The sequence below is a fragment of the Schistocerca nitens genome, chromosome 4, assembly GCF_023898315.1.
Source record: "Schistocerca nitens isolate TAMUIC-IGC-003100 chromosome 4, iqSchNite1.1, whole genome shotgun sequence".
Lineage (NCBI taxonomy): Eukaryota > Metazoa > Arthropoda > Insecta > Orthoptera > Acrididae > Schistocerca > Schistocerca nitens.
Window position 1 is genome coordinate 763,367,823 of NC_064617.1, and position 14,373 is coordinate 763,382,195.

The 14,373-nt window shown below is 41.4% G+C and overlaps 1 protein-coding gene across 2 annotated transcripts in view; it reads right to left on the minus strand.

The window, feature by feature from the left end:
- Window positions 1-464: 464 nt before the first annotated feature.
- LOC126253076 (uncharacterized) overlaps window positions 465-14,373 on the minus strand; it is a 30,896-nt gene continuing 16,987 nt past the window's right edge. For both annotated transcript variants that reach the window (XM_049954171.1, XM_049954170.1), the window contains 8 exons: window positions 10,454-10,565; window positions 4,382-4,570; window positions 3,792-4,144; window positions 3,559-3,669; window positions 3,414-3,475; window positions 3,272-3,331; window positions 2,824-3,063; window positions 465-2,727 (listed from right to left, as the gene is read on the minus strand). In XM_049954171.1, coding sequence (XP_049810128.1) covers window positions 2,051-2,727; window positions 2,824-3,063; window positions 3,272-3,331; window positions 3,414-3,475; window positions 3,559-3,669; window positions 3,792-4,144; window positions 4,382-4,570; window positions 10,454-10,565 — 1,804 coding nt within the window. In that variant the 3' untranslated portion in view covers window positions 465-2,050. The remainder of the gene's footprint in view (window positions 2,728-2,823; window positions 3,064-3,271; window positions 3,332-3,413; window positions 3,476-3,558; window positions 3,670-3,791; window positions 4,145-4,381; window positions 4,571-10,453; window positions 10,566-14,373) is intronic.

The window sequence follows — 14,373 nt, forward strand, 5'->3', positions numbered from 1 at the left end:
GTAAAATTAATGAGGATGTCTGTATTCACATACTGATTGACATCTGTTGCATTTCCCCTGCATTACCCACATCTTATCTGCCATTTAGCAAATTCTCTGCCCAAAATGAATTCTGCAATAAGATGGTGCTGTGTGTGTGTAATTTTTGCAGGCTAGAAGTAGTGCATAAAAACAATTTACTGCCTAATCATTATTTTACAGTTGAGACGAGTGAACAGGTAAACTGCTGCATTACTGTGGCACATTCCACCAGACACAAATCTGAACGAACATGGCAACTACTTCATATTGCCAGAACAGCCCTGTAATTGCAGTCCATTTGCTCCTCAAGTACGGAATGTAATCTTTACTGTACTAATTTTCACTTGTGTAACAGTAGTTGCTATTAATAGTATAAATTTATAGTCTTAGTTGAATACTTTAATAAGCAGCATGGGGCAAAGCCGCTAAAATAAATAGACATATTAAAAAATAAGCTGACATATATTGAATCAAAGTACAAAATTGTATGCAATAACTTTTTACTACCATAATACTGTAATACATTTAAGAAATGCACTTTAAAGAAACCTACAGAAGAGTAAGGTACTTCCCACACTTCCAGGAAGTGTTATCTATCTCTTTCACAAGGGTCGTAACATGAAATTATGATATTATGTCATGAATCATTACAGAAACCAGCACATCTGCTAGTTTTACTGAATACTTTTCAGCAAGAAGACTAGTCTTCAGTTCAGTATGGTATTTAGAATCCACACTGTTTTACATAAAAATTCTTACACTTACACAATCTAATGAGACTGCATATTCAGACAAATTACTTAATATAACTCAAACCTTCTGCACGTCCTCCAATGAGAAAGGTTGGTGGAAAATTTCCCAATTAACCATGGAAAAATATTTCCGAGTTAACCATGAAACAGTCACGCAGTCTAATTTAGGTACCTATGCTAAGTATTCTTGTGATTTACATTAAGAAACAAACAAGAAGCATTAGAACAAACTCTCAATACAGCACAGCAAATTTTAAAAAACAAAGTCTCATAAGTCGTGCTGAAGATCAGCAGCACTGTTGCGACAAAAATCCTCTCCAGCATTAAGTTACTTAAAATATATCCTCATATCAGTCTTTGAGAAAGTATCACATACTACAGACTATAGTTAAAACATTGTGTTCCCTTTATCAAAATACTGTGCACAAGTGTTGGCATAGTTTGATACCGACCTTTCTCTTGGACTTGCAAATATAAGTTTAAAATTACTCTAAATCTTATATCACAGTACTGAGTGTATATTGAGTTATGGGCCACAATATGAGCTCCAATTATATAATAATTTATACATTTGAACGTTTAGTAAACTACTATTTACACGACCCTTGAGGGCAGACAGATCTTCAGGGGGTTAAGGAACATTCTTTGAGAAACAACCATTAGAATTATTGAAAACACAGAAAAAACAACAAAGACTTAAATATTGTCTCGCATTATGCACAATGCATACTGCACTTTTGCATTTCTTCCCAATGATGCCTTTTACTCCTAATGATACTGGAAATAACAGTACCGGCTGCCTGAAAATCTTTCATATTACAAACAGCTCATTTGGTACTCAAGTGTGTAACATATGAAAAAATAAAAAATCAATTTGCACTATAACAGTAGTCTATACTTCGGCATCTAGTAAGAAAAGTACCTATATTATCCTTATATTAACAAAACATATTATTAGCCCCCAACCCACCCCCCTTCTGAATGTTTCGTGCATCTCAACAGCATACAGAAATATTTAATCTCTACAAGATAGTAGTAACGGAAACTGGAATGTGGCTATTAATTTTCAAAATCTGATTGACACCAAATACTGAGAAAGTACTTCCCACACACCGATATTAAGATGAAACATTAAAGAGAAAACTGATTTAACTACATGAATTCTACGGAACAAAATTTACTTCTGAACAATCTACAGTTTAAAGAGCACAACTGGAATTAAATGAAGCAGGACTTGTTGAGGCCGTACCATTCTAAAAGGGAGACGGGTTGGGGGCTTACTGTTGAACAGCTGCAGGCTGGCTGTAGCTGTATGCATATGGCATTGGCTGGTGGTATTGGCCAAATGGATTTGTTGCCATGTTTTGGTAAGCACATGGATTGGCCTGTGGAGGTGGCCTTGTTGACTGGAAGAACTTGTGGCCTAATATGCTCTGTAAGTTAGCATCTGCTGCACCAGCCTGCATCATAAATGGTGGTGGTACAGCATACATTCCTTGGGCTGCAGCCTGATTTCCACCAGTTGCTGGACCATAAGACTGAGCATTGTTTCTCTTTATTCTTTGGCCCTGCTGGTAACCATTTCTCCCAGTCTGGTTATTATATGGTCTTCCATTCTGTGGACTGTAACTCTGTGGTGTGTACATATTCTGCTGGCCATATCCGTTCTGATGGGCAAACCCTGACTGACTGTAACCATTCTGCTGTTGCGGCTGCTGCTGCTGTGGTTGCTGTTGGTGCTGCTGCTGTTGCATATATCCATTGGCGTTTCTATAGCCAGATTCAGAATTATTTTTGAGATTTCCATTTGAGATATATCTCGGCACAGAGGAATGACGATATTCTTGATCATTGACATTCTGCATCGGCTGCCAGTTGTTTGATATGTTTCTTGATACATTTTGTGTACCAGTGCCAGTTGCATCCTTGCTACGCGTGTTCCAACGATTGCGTCCTGTTAAAAAAACGAAAAAACAATTACCTTCCCTGACCATGTACACCATGAAATTGCATTAGAATATTTCCCACCTATTTCATATCAAAAGCTTACCCTTTCCACTAAAAGCAGTTCTAGCTAATGCTGCTAAATCAATCAGTTTTGGGTTGACTGGCTGATTGGCTTCCTCCAAAACAGCAATAAGTTCTTTCGCCTGGCGTGCATTGTTTGGTGTAAAAAATGCATATGCTGTCCCACTCAGGTTACAACGACCAGTTCTTCCAATACGGTGTATGTAGTCCTCTGAAGTGTTAGGATAGTCAAAATTGATGACATACTTCACATCTTCAACATCTGAAATTAATAAATTCAGATTATGTACACACAAAAAAAGGACTTTACTTAAACACATTAAACAAGAATTTAATTCCAAAGCTTATTAAAAATAACTGTGGCAGAAGGTTGAACAGTTCTGAATATAAAAGTGAAAGGGTTGAATAGCTGTTCCATATCTAAAAAAACTATTTTTTTAAAATGATTACAATCAATTTTACCAACTTACCCAGACCTCTGGCTGCAACATCAGTGGCAACTAGAATGGGACACTTCCCATTCCTGAACTCTGAAACCAAAGATCAAGGTATGGAGAAGCTTATCAAAAACTATTATTCAAGGATTGAACATTAATTAACAATACAACCAACCTGTTAACACATAATCTCTTTCAGGCTGTGACTTGTCTCCATGAATACTGATTGCTGGCCACCTGGAACAATTTAATTGATCAGTTACTAGTTTTATATTAAAATTACACTTACAATGAAGGCAAAGTACAAGATATTATCTCACCCTTCTCTTCGAATGGATTTAGTTATGTCATCAACCTTCTTCTTTGTCTCAACGAAGATTATCGTTTTATTCCCCTTCTCAGAACATATCTCTCTCATCAGCTGTGACAGTCTGAGTGTAAAAAATAAAACTTTATGAGCAACAAATTAAATTCTAGACACTTACAATGAACTTTACTTGACCAAGAAAATACAAAATTTCAAAGCAGCACACAAAAAAAGACCACCACTCACTTCGTTTCCTTTTCATGCTCCTGGCAAACGTCAATAATCTGCATAATGTTATGGTTGGCAGCAAGTGTCAATGAACCAATATTTATCTGTATATAATCTGTAAGGAAGTCTTCTGCTAATGCCTGCACCTCTTTAGGCCATGTAGCTGACCACATCAATACCTGGCGATCTGGTCTGATCTGTTCAATTATTTTTCGAATCTGTGGTTCAAATCCCATGTCTAACATGCGATCTGCTTCATCAAGCACTAAGTACGTACAACGCCGCAAGTTTGTAATTCCCCTCTCCAGAAAGTCTATGAGACGACCAGGTGTGGCAATCACTATCTCCACTCCTCTCTCCAGATCACGAGCCTGTATAAGGAGAATTTAAACTGCTTACATCACCACCATGCAAAAAAGCTTATCAGTATAGAATGTAAAATGGAAGTCCCAAAATAAAGCATATATGCTATGCTTATTCACACAATTATAAATTACTGAATTATTTATCTCAGTAATTTTACTTTGTATTAGGTGTTAAAATTAGTGGAAGGCCACAAAAACTACACCTGCTCATTTCACTACATATTAAGATAAAATCTTACTAACTTGTGGTCCCTTTGGGGCTCCTCCAAAGATGCAAGTATTACGGATCAACGTTGATGTCCCAAAATCTCTGGCCACTGTCTGTATCTGCTGGGCCAATTCTCGTGTAGGAGCAAGAATAAGGACAATAGGACCATCACCACGAGACAACCTTTTCTGGTTGTTGATGTGTACTGTGGCTGGCAGGACATACTGCAAAAGATGATATTAATGACGAATGTTAAATACAGTGAAAACTGTTTTACATTGCTGAGTGGTCCAGAATTAAAAAACAAAATTGAGGAAAATGTTAAAACCCACAAAATGAGCAAAAACATGTAATTAGCCTATACAATTGAAAATCGCAATCATCTCCAATACTTCGTATAAAATCTGTGTAAGTGAAGGAAATTAAAAGTACAATACAATGTTTATAGAATAATTTGTGGTAGTAAATTTCACCAGTTCATAAATCTGATGTAAAACAGCAAGTAAAAACTTGTCAAAAGATTTAAATTAATATCTGGGTACAAGGTAATCAAGCTGTTTTCCGACAAGCTATGACTCCAATTATACATTCAAAATATGCGTCTTAGGGGGAAAACGCCAAAGAAGGGGAAAGGTGAAGAAGAGAGATCTCAAACGCCGCAGCGGAGAAAAGGGTAAAGAGAAGAGGTAAGGAAAAAAGAAGGACAAATGAAGGATGAAGACGTGCAAGCAGAGAAAGCGAAGAATGCGTTACAGTTTCAAGCATCCGTCTCCGGACGTAGGCACAAAACATACTCCCAGAGGGGGAGTAAAGGAAGGAAAGAGCCGGTGGTGAAGGGAGGGGGGCAAAGATGGGGGATAGGGAAGGATGCGGTAAAGGAAGGTATGCAGCCCGGAAAGGAAGGAGGGCCACATTAGCTCGGGGTCACATGCTCGCTACGCACTTATTCACAAAAGAGTTGTGGACCCCCTGGGGGGGTGCACCCCAGTTGGTGTCGCTCAGGCAGCAGAGGGCAGAGGTGCTGCCAGCACTAAAGCTTAAGCTGACGAAGGTGAGGAAGCCAAGTCAATCTGATGTCTAAAACCAGCCCCATTCTCCTGGATATAGGGGAGGGAACTATGGGAGGCACCAACTTGGACATGCAACTACGAAGTAACAGGAAATTTTGGATAAATATCTGGAGTGGGCCTGAGACCCCACTCCTATAATGTGGCAAGGATATGGTGTCACCAGGTGGTGTCATACACTTCTTGTAAATAAAAAAAAGACGGCAACAAGGTGTTGGCATCTGGAAAAGGCTGTTCAGATGGCAGACTCAAGGGGGACAAGATTTATCAGTGGTAGAGCGACCCAGGCGGAAACCGCCCTGGCACGGACAAAGCAGGGACCCACCCTAACCGCTGACACACCGTATGTTTCAGTAGCTTACGAAGAACATTGGTGAGGCTGATGAGCCAATAGCTAACCACATAAAGCAGGTTTTTGCCAGGTTTGAGCACTGGTACGATGGTGCTCTCCCATCAGTGCGATGGAAAGACGCCATCGCACCAGCTCCGGTTAATGATCACCCACCAGTGCAATGGAAAGACTGCCATCGCACCAGATCCAGTTAAAGATCAAGGAGACTTAGCTTGTAGTCAGACGAGAGATATTTAATCACCCGACTGGATTCGATCTGGCCAGGAGCTGTGTCGGGTCAATTTGCAAAGGCACTGAGGATCTCCCACTCTGTAAATGGGGCATTGTAGGGTTCACTGTGGTGTGAAGGGAACAAGAGGACTTTCGCTTCCATCCGCCGTTTGAGAGTACGAAAGCCTGGGGGTTAATTCTCTGCTGCAGAGGTGCGAACATAGTTCTCAGCTAAGTGTTTGGCAATTGTGTTTGTGTTGTTAGATAACAAGTCATGTATGTTAACACTGAGATCAACTGTTGGGCCCCCTATGGGTCAACATGTACCTCTCCCAACACTCCTGTTTCTGTCATCTGATAAGCTGGCGAACACAGGCACGGAGCCATGTAAAGGTTACGAGTTGCACCAGGGAAGAGTGCCACTTATGCCGCTGTAGAGCTCACCAACACTTCTTAATTGCCCCAGCAACTTCCAGTGATCACCAAGGGACTGCCTTTCGCCGGGGGGGAGAGGGGTGGGGGGCGGTCCCACCCAAAAGAACGACAGATTGCATTTCCCGCCGCAGAAACGATCTTAGTTAACTGCTCAACCACACTGATGTTACCATGTGGGAGAGATTCAAAGGTGACAGCAGAGGTGAATGCTTCCAAGTCTGCCTTGTTTAAAGCCAACCTGGGCAGGCTTCTGTGGGCCTGACACTGGGGCAGACAGGAAGATTGGGAGTGGTCACTACTAGACAGGTTGTCAAGTGCTCTCCAGTGGATAGATGGGAGGAGACCAGGACTGCAAACCAAGAGATCAATGGCCAAGTATGTGACATGTGCCACACTGAAATGTGTGGGGGCACCTGTATTTCATAGGCAGAGGAAGAGTTGTGACAGTAAATTTTTGACGTCTCTGCCTGGGCCATTAAGCAGTGCTACCCCACAAGGGGTTATGACCGTTAAAATCTCCCAAAAGTAGGAAAGGTTTAGGGAGTTGACAAATCGGTGCAGCCAATGCGTTAAGGGGTACTGCACCATCTGGAGGAAGATAAACATTGCAGCCAGTCATTTCCCGCTTCGTCCTTATCGTGACTGCCACATCTTCAATAGGGGTTTGAAGGGGCACAGGTTCACTGCATACCGAGTTCGGACAGACAAACGCCACCTGCCACTGTTCACTACGGTTCTTGTAATATCCCCTATAGCCGTGGAGGGCAGGGGTCCAAGTTTCCGGGAACCATGTTTCCTGAGGGCAATGCAGAAAGCAGGTGTACATCTTAAGAGTTGCCATAGCTCAGCCAGGCGGTGGAAAAAACCGCTGCAATTCCACTTGAGAATGACATTAGCGCAAGGCTGGGAAGTCATACACACAAGGAGGCAGATTATGCCTCAGGGTCACCGATTGAGTATTTGGAGTCATTTCTATGGTGGATGAGGCATCAGTGTGATCCAGGTCCGCAGGGGAAGCTAAGATCTCACCGCATCCTCAGGTGCAGAATTGATAGGGAGTGACAGTGTTGGGGCCACCAGACAGTCCTGTTTCTTAGACTACTATTTAGTTTGCTTGCTCTCTCACTTCTCTTTAGAGGCTTGCTGGGAAGATCTCTCTGAAGTGTCCACCGTGGCATTAGTTGAGACATTGGAAGAGGGTCCCCAAGGGACCCCTTCTGCACGAGAGGAGCCGGAGAAAGCTATTGCAAGTGCCATCCATGTAGTTGTTTGAAGAGAAGTGAGGACATGTAACAGTGACGAACAGCCACTGTGAAGTGACCAGGAGTAACATTTTACCTGTTTACTATCCCAAAAGAAATTTACTTGCCTCTTTCCTTATTGATTTACTTGCCTTAATAACCCTCCTACCCCTATCAATTGAGTTGAGGAAAAATACAAATGAGAAGAATAACATCCCAGCCAGTTACCTCGGCCATTGCCCTATCGGCACTCTTGGCAAAAGGCCTTTACCACATGGATACATAAGCGGCAGTTGTAAGAGTTTATTTCCTCGATTTCTAGAAAAGTACGCATTTGTGGACCCTATACCTGATGATGAGAAATGCTGTATTTACAATTATCTATTGATCCCACCACTTTTGAGTCGATTGCTCGTCATAATCTTTTGGGGTGATTTTCTCAAAAACAGGAAGGTGTTGAGCCAAAATATCTTAGAGCCCTTCCTTTTAGGTTGTACACAAGCGACCTGCCAAATCTTGAACTGAATCAGTTGGCCATGTCTGAGGCCTTCCCCTTGTTAGTCTGCTTCATTGCGGATCATCCGCCCTGATGCCTCCCTCTCCGATCAGGGGCTCTCCCCACGGGCACCACACAGCCACAGCAAAGGCCAACTGCCATGATGAGCATTGCCAGCAGTCCTGATGCCCCAGGAAGACAGAAATCTACTCCTTGGCATACATGGTGAGTTTACAGCTTGGACATCAGCAGTGTGACCACTGCGTTGTCAGGGGGCTACCACCAAATGGGTACATGACGGCCCCACCACAATGGCCTGGCTACTGTGCTGGATATTGGGCACAGAGAAATCCAGTATTGCCATGGGGGCAAAAAGAGGACAGGAGACAACATAAGAAGATGGCATACACCAGAAAGTGTCCTAGCCCAAATATTTGAATCACAGGTGGAGATGCAAAGCCACGGTAAGAGATTCAGGATAACTCGTGCACCACGTAAGGCGTCCTTTCCCATATGGCCTGCACTTCTGTAGAGTTGTGAAAGTGGCAGGTCAAACCATAGAATGAGATCTGAACTCGTAGGGCCGAAAAGTGAGAGACCCCTTTTAGTTGCCTCATACAACAGGCAGGAATAACTCCTAACTCCCGGACCCACAGGGGGATATCTTGTTCGGGTGGGGGAGAATTAGTGCTGCTTGTGAGCCTGCAGGTAGACAGTAGGGCTGCTAGGTGCAGTCAGATTTGGAGAGAACAGTAGAGGTGGGGAGGAAGAGAGGGAGGGGTAAGGGGGAAAAGGTGGGTGCACTAGCAGAATAGAAAGCTGTGTTGTGCTGGAGTGGAAGCAGGGAAGGAGACAGGTAGGTGGAGAACAGGGACTAACTAAATGAGGTATATTGTGCTGGACAATATGTTTAGCTGGCTCTGAGCACTATGGGACTTAACATCTGTGGTCATCAGTCCAATATGTTTAGCTGTCCAACTGTGTGTTGGCCACAGTTTGTTGACAGCTATTATGTGGCCAGGCAGCTTCGTAATTGTCATGTCCACATAGAAAGCAGCAAACTGGTTGCACCTTAGTTTATAAATCACAGGTTGCCCCATCTGTGAGGGATAGGAGATGGCTGTGACCAGACTGAAGGTGGTCTTGCATCTAGTCTATTTAAGGGATACAAGACATGAGGCAAGGTATTGGGAGCAGGATTGGAGTAGGGACAGACCAGTATGAGTAGGTGATTTCATGGGTGACAGAATACCACTATGGGAGGGGTGGTAAGATTAGTGGATATGAAATTCCTTGTTTCAGGGCAAAGCAAGAGGTAGTCTAAAGCCTGGCAGAGAATGTGATTCAGTTGCTCCAGTCTTGAATAGTACTGAGTCATGAGGGAAGTGTTCCTTTGTAGCCAGATGGTGAGTATGTGGGAGGTTTAAGGTGACTAGAGAGAAGGCACAGGACCAATGTTACTGTATAATATTCACCCGTCTCACTGAAACCTTTGATATGTATGGAGAGAGACTGCTGATCACTAGACTTGAATACACAGGCTGTTTTGAAAGGGCTTCCTGGTATGGAATGGCTGACAGCTGTTCCAAATGGAGCTGTTGCTATGGCTGGTAGGTTTACTACGGACGGAGGTACTGAATTAGTGAAAGTCAAGAACCTAAAACATTTAATTCAATAAAAGGTAGCCAAATTAATTTAGAAACACTTATGTCTTAACAAGAAAATGAAAACCATGAGATCAGTAAATTAGGACCTACAAAAACTACCACATGGCTAAGATACAACAATGTATTGCCATGACTTTGTAGACTAGCAATAGCAAACGAACTGAAAAATGAGTGACTAATCAGGACTGTGAAACCTCTTCAATGAAGGCACACATGTTAAGATTTGTAGTAATAAGATGCATGAAGGTTCAACATGTTTTGACTTATGATTTTCAACAGGGACTATTAACTTATGTTCACATACGAGTGGCTATGTCAAGCAAATTTTGTTTCAACACCTGATTTTAAGAGTAACATGAAAAAATTCAACTGAGGTTGAGAGTTTCATGAAAGTCTGATCCCATTAATAACAGTAAACTGGTAGTACTTCTTGCAACCTAAGGAGATGAATGTGCACAAATAAGCTAAAGTACAATCCTTGGACAAGCCAGCACTATTGTGATTGGGAAAAAACTACATTAAAGCCACTGACAAAATTCAATGTAACACATCAAAAAGTAAAAACATATTTAATAGCAAATGGGTAATTTACAATTACAACCCAACATCCAAGTAACTTCAGAGTAAATGGTGTCTTACAGCAAGAGTCTTCCCTGATCCAGTCTGGGCTATTCCAACCAAATCACGGCCACTTAGTGCAATAGGCCACCCCTGGGCTTGAATTGCTGTAGGCTCTGACCATCCTTGCTTCCTACAAAGAAATTTTGACATATATGAGAATCCAGTAACAATACCTAAATGGTTCAACAATATACATCTTTATCATTGAAAATTTAGTGTAGAGAATTTCATACAACTTTTAATACTAACTACATGATTCAACCCTGTTCTCAACTGGCCTCTACAGGAGAAAATAGTGCTATATTTCAATTATACAGCCACTTTGTCTTCAATTTGATCAACCATGCCAATTCACATAAAATGTTAATGGCTATAAACTGAAAACACCAGATTTTGTGAACATAATTCACTGCATATGATTCAACATGACACAGAATGACAACTTTCAAGGCAGTTCTATTAGCCTACACACTTTTTAGGTTGTGTCTCCAACTAGAGAAGGAAGAACACACTACACTAAGATACCAAAAATTTTGGCATGCAAATATATTCACATTCTGTAACAAAGAAATTCTAAATCCTCTTAACCAGTCTCCCTTTCTGATGAAGCTTTCACTCTGAACATCTTTTCACAGCTACTGTCTACGTGTCAACTGTCATTCCCCCCCCCCCCCCAATGGCACTACCCCCCCCCCCCCATCCCTACTCTGCCACCTTTACAGTCCCTCAGTCCCACTGTCAGTGTGCGACACACTTTCTTCCCCATTTCCAACGACTTTCTTGCTTAGTTTGCTGTTTTTCTCTTCAACCACCACTGTCCTTCCTCCACCTCTGCCCCCTGGGGATGGTTTATTTGGGGGTTTTGACTCAGACCTGGAAATAAATTGTGGTAGAGAGAATAAGCACATGCGGGCAAATTTTTTCATGTTGAAGTTCACTAGTGTGGAGTTAAAAAGTGGGAGGGAGGGGGGGGGGGGGTGTAACTCCACCACCACCACCACCACCACCACCACCACCACGAATATGTAGTCTCCACTGATTTGGATTTTTCATTTCCAGTGTCTTCTCTGTTCTGCTCCTATCTCTAATCTCAACCCCCCCCCCCCCCCCCCCGTTTCCTCACAACATCAGTCTCTTCTCCCTTTCTCTGCCTCTGGCACTGTCCTCTCTTCCATCATCACTGTCTGTTGCTACTCTTTCGGTGCAAGGATATATTTGCGTGCCAAAATTTTTGGTGAGAAAGGCAGTATGAAGACTGAGGCAGCTAGTTCCCCAGATCATACCATATGAAATCAACCAATGGTCTGGTTCCCAACATACTAGATTCTGATTTTTTTTTTGTACATCTGTAGTAGTAGTAGTAGTAGTAGTAGTAGTAGTAGTAGTAGTAGTAATAGTAGTATGCATTAAAAATACCAAATTCAAATTTTTTGGGCTGTTCTCAATTTGACAACAAAATTTACCTAGTGGCATAAAGCAGGACTGGGAACACACATTGCGTGCTGAATTGAGTATTCAGATGCTTAAAGTTCCCTAGTTTGAAGCCCCTTTCAATGTTTTGACATGCACTGGTAACAAACAGATTGTGTTTTACATTTTTTACACTGTACGTGACCAATACATAGGATCCATTTTGCCAGTTAAATAAAATCTACACTTATGTATGGGATACACTTACACTTTATCTGCTTTTGATTTGTTGTTGTACAGAGCTAAGGGGTTTTTATACAAGCCCATACAGTCACTAACAGGGTGAAAAACCACCCTCTTGACAAAACAAGTGATACTTATGAATGAATACAGTTGACACAGCAATAGATATAAAAACTTTTTTAAGTTCTATTGTTTTTAATATGTGTTACAACAGTGCACCCAAATTTGTAGACAAAGTCTGTCAAAATCCCTCCCCCACTATTTTTATCTCATTTCCACATTTATTTAATGGCAAATTGTATAGCATTGTGAACACCAAATTCAAACGTATGTTGAACATTTTTCTGAAGACATTTGTAAGCAATAAGCTAGAAATATCTCTAAACCATTGTACTCGTGCCCGATGTGCCTGCTTCAATGCCTATATCATTCTTTTAATTTATGAAATATAATTTTTTTGTGTTCTTTTTTACATCTGGTTTTCCCCTTGACGTTGCAACCTTTTCAGATCCGATTTCATATTTGGAACTGTGGGTACATTGTTGTAAATCTGTACAATAAGGATGCACAGCATTGTTTGGGGCAAAATATGCTGAATCCACTGATTTTAAACACCAAGCACATCAGACAATTGCAGTTTCATGACAGGAGTCACAGACAGGATCACAGTATTCAAAGCAAGAAGTGAAGATGTGCAAGTTTCCATTTAACGTAACCACTAGTACCATGCATAATTACAAAGACTGACCAATCTGGGAGAAGAAAACTGATTGTGAATGATGGATTGAATTTTTTAAGGTATTATTTCTTAAATGCAAGTTATCAATTTTACAATTATGTGCAAAAATTTTTCAAGAAAATTTTCCACAGCTGACATGTGTCTAATGGCTGACCTTATCTGTTCCACCAAGGATCAAATTCACCTCCTTCCTCTGCTTATCAATTGTTAAATATTTTTCTTATTTTCTCCAATCCTTGAATCTGAACACAAGACAGATTTTTTATTCATACTATGTATATAAACCTACACAAACCATTTCCTTATAAGCTCCAATGTCAATGTATCAAACATAGAAGTGAACACAAGGATTCTCATCTGTTCCATATAGATCTCTTTCAACTTTTGGTCCGAGCTTGCAATTTTCTTCTTTCAAAACTGAGCAAGGCTGACAAATTTCCACTTTAAGATATGATGGGCTGTATTGTGGAAGTGTTAAGGGATTTTTTGCTACAAAGTCAGAATTCTACACACTGGCCTTTCCAATCAATACAATTTTCAATTTCACAGTCTTCACAAATTCATAGGCCTTTTTCTTCAATTATCTTCACTATTTGTACTCTAGTGATGAAATTATTCATTGTCCTTTAAACAATCCAGTGTTTTACTTTAATGAATCAATTTTGATGAAGTCTAACATGTTACATTACCATCAACCCTCACATATAAAGCCTACTTCTGTATATCCAGATATTTTACTGGTACTGGTCTGTCCACAGCAATTAGAAATTTATTGAATACATACTTGGAAATACATAGCTTCATTTCTCCTCACACCTGTAGCAATTTTTGCCCCCTCCACCTTATATATATATATATATATATATATATATATATATATATATATATATATATATAAAGATGATGTGACTTACCAAATGAAAGTGCTGGCAGGTCGACAGACACACAAACGAACACAAACATACACACAAAATTCAAGCTTTCGCAACAAACTGTTGCCTCATCAGGAAAGAGGGAAGGAGAGGGAAAGACGAAAGGATGTGGGTTTTAAGGGAGAAGGTAAGGAGTCATTCCAATCCCGGGAGCGGAAAGACTTACCTTAGGGGGAAAAAAGGACGGGTATGCGCGCGCCTGATGTCCAGGCGGAGCTTCAAGGAATCCTCAGAACCTTAGGCCCTCTACAAAACCTTTCACCTGACTCCATCAACCTCCTGACCCCACCGACACCCCGCATCCCTACCTTCTACCTTCTTCCTAAAATTCACAAACCCAATCATCCCGGCCGCCCCATTGTAGCTGGTTACCAAGCCCCCACAGAACGTATCTCTGCCTACGTAGATCAACACCTTCAACCCATTAGATGCAGTCTCCCATCCTTCATCAAAGACACCAACCACTTTCTCGAACGCCTGGAATCCTTACCCAATCCGTTACCCCCAGAAACCATCCTTGTAACCATTGATGCCACTTCCTTATGCACAAATATCCCGCACATCCAGGGCCTCGCTGCGATGGAGCACTTCCTTTCACGCCGATCACATGCCAT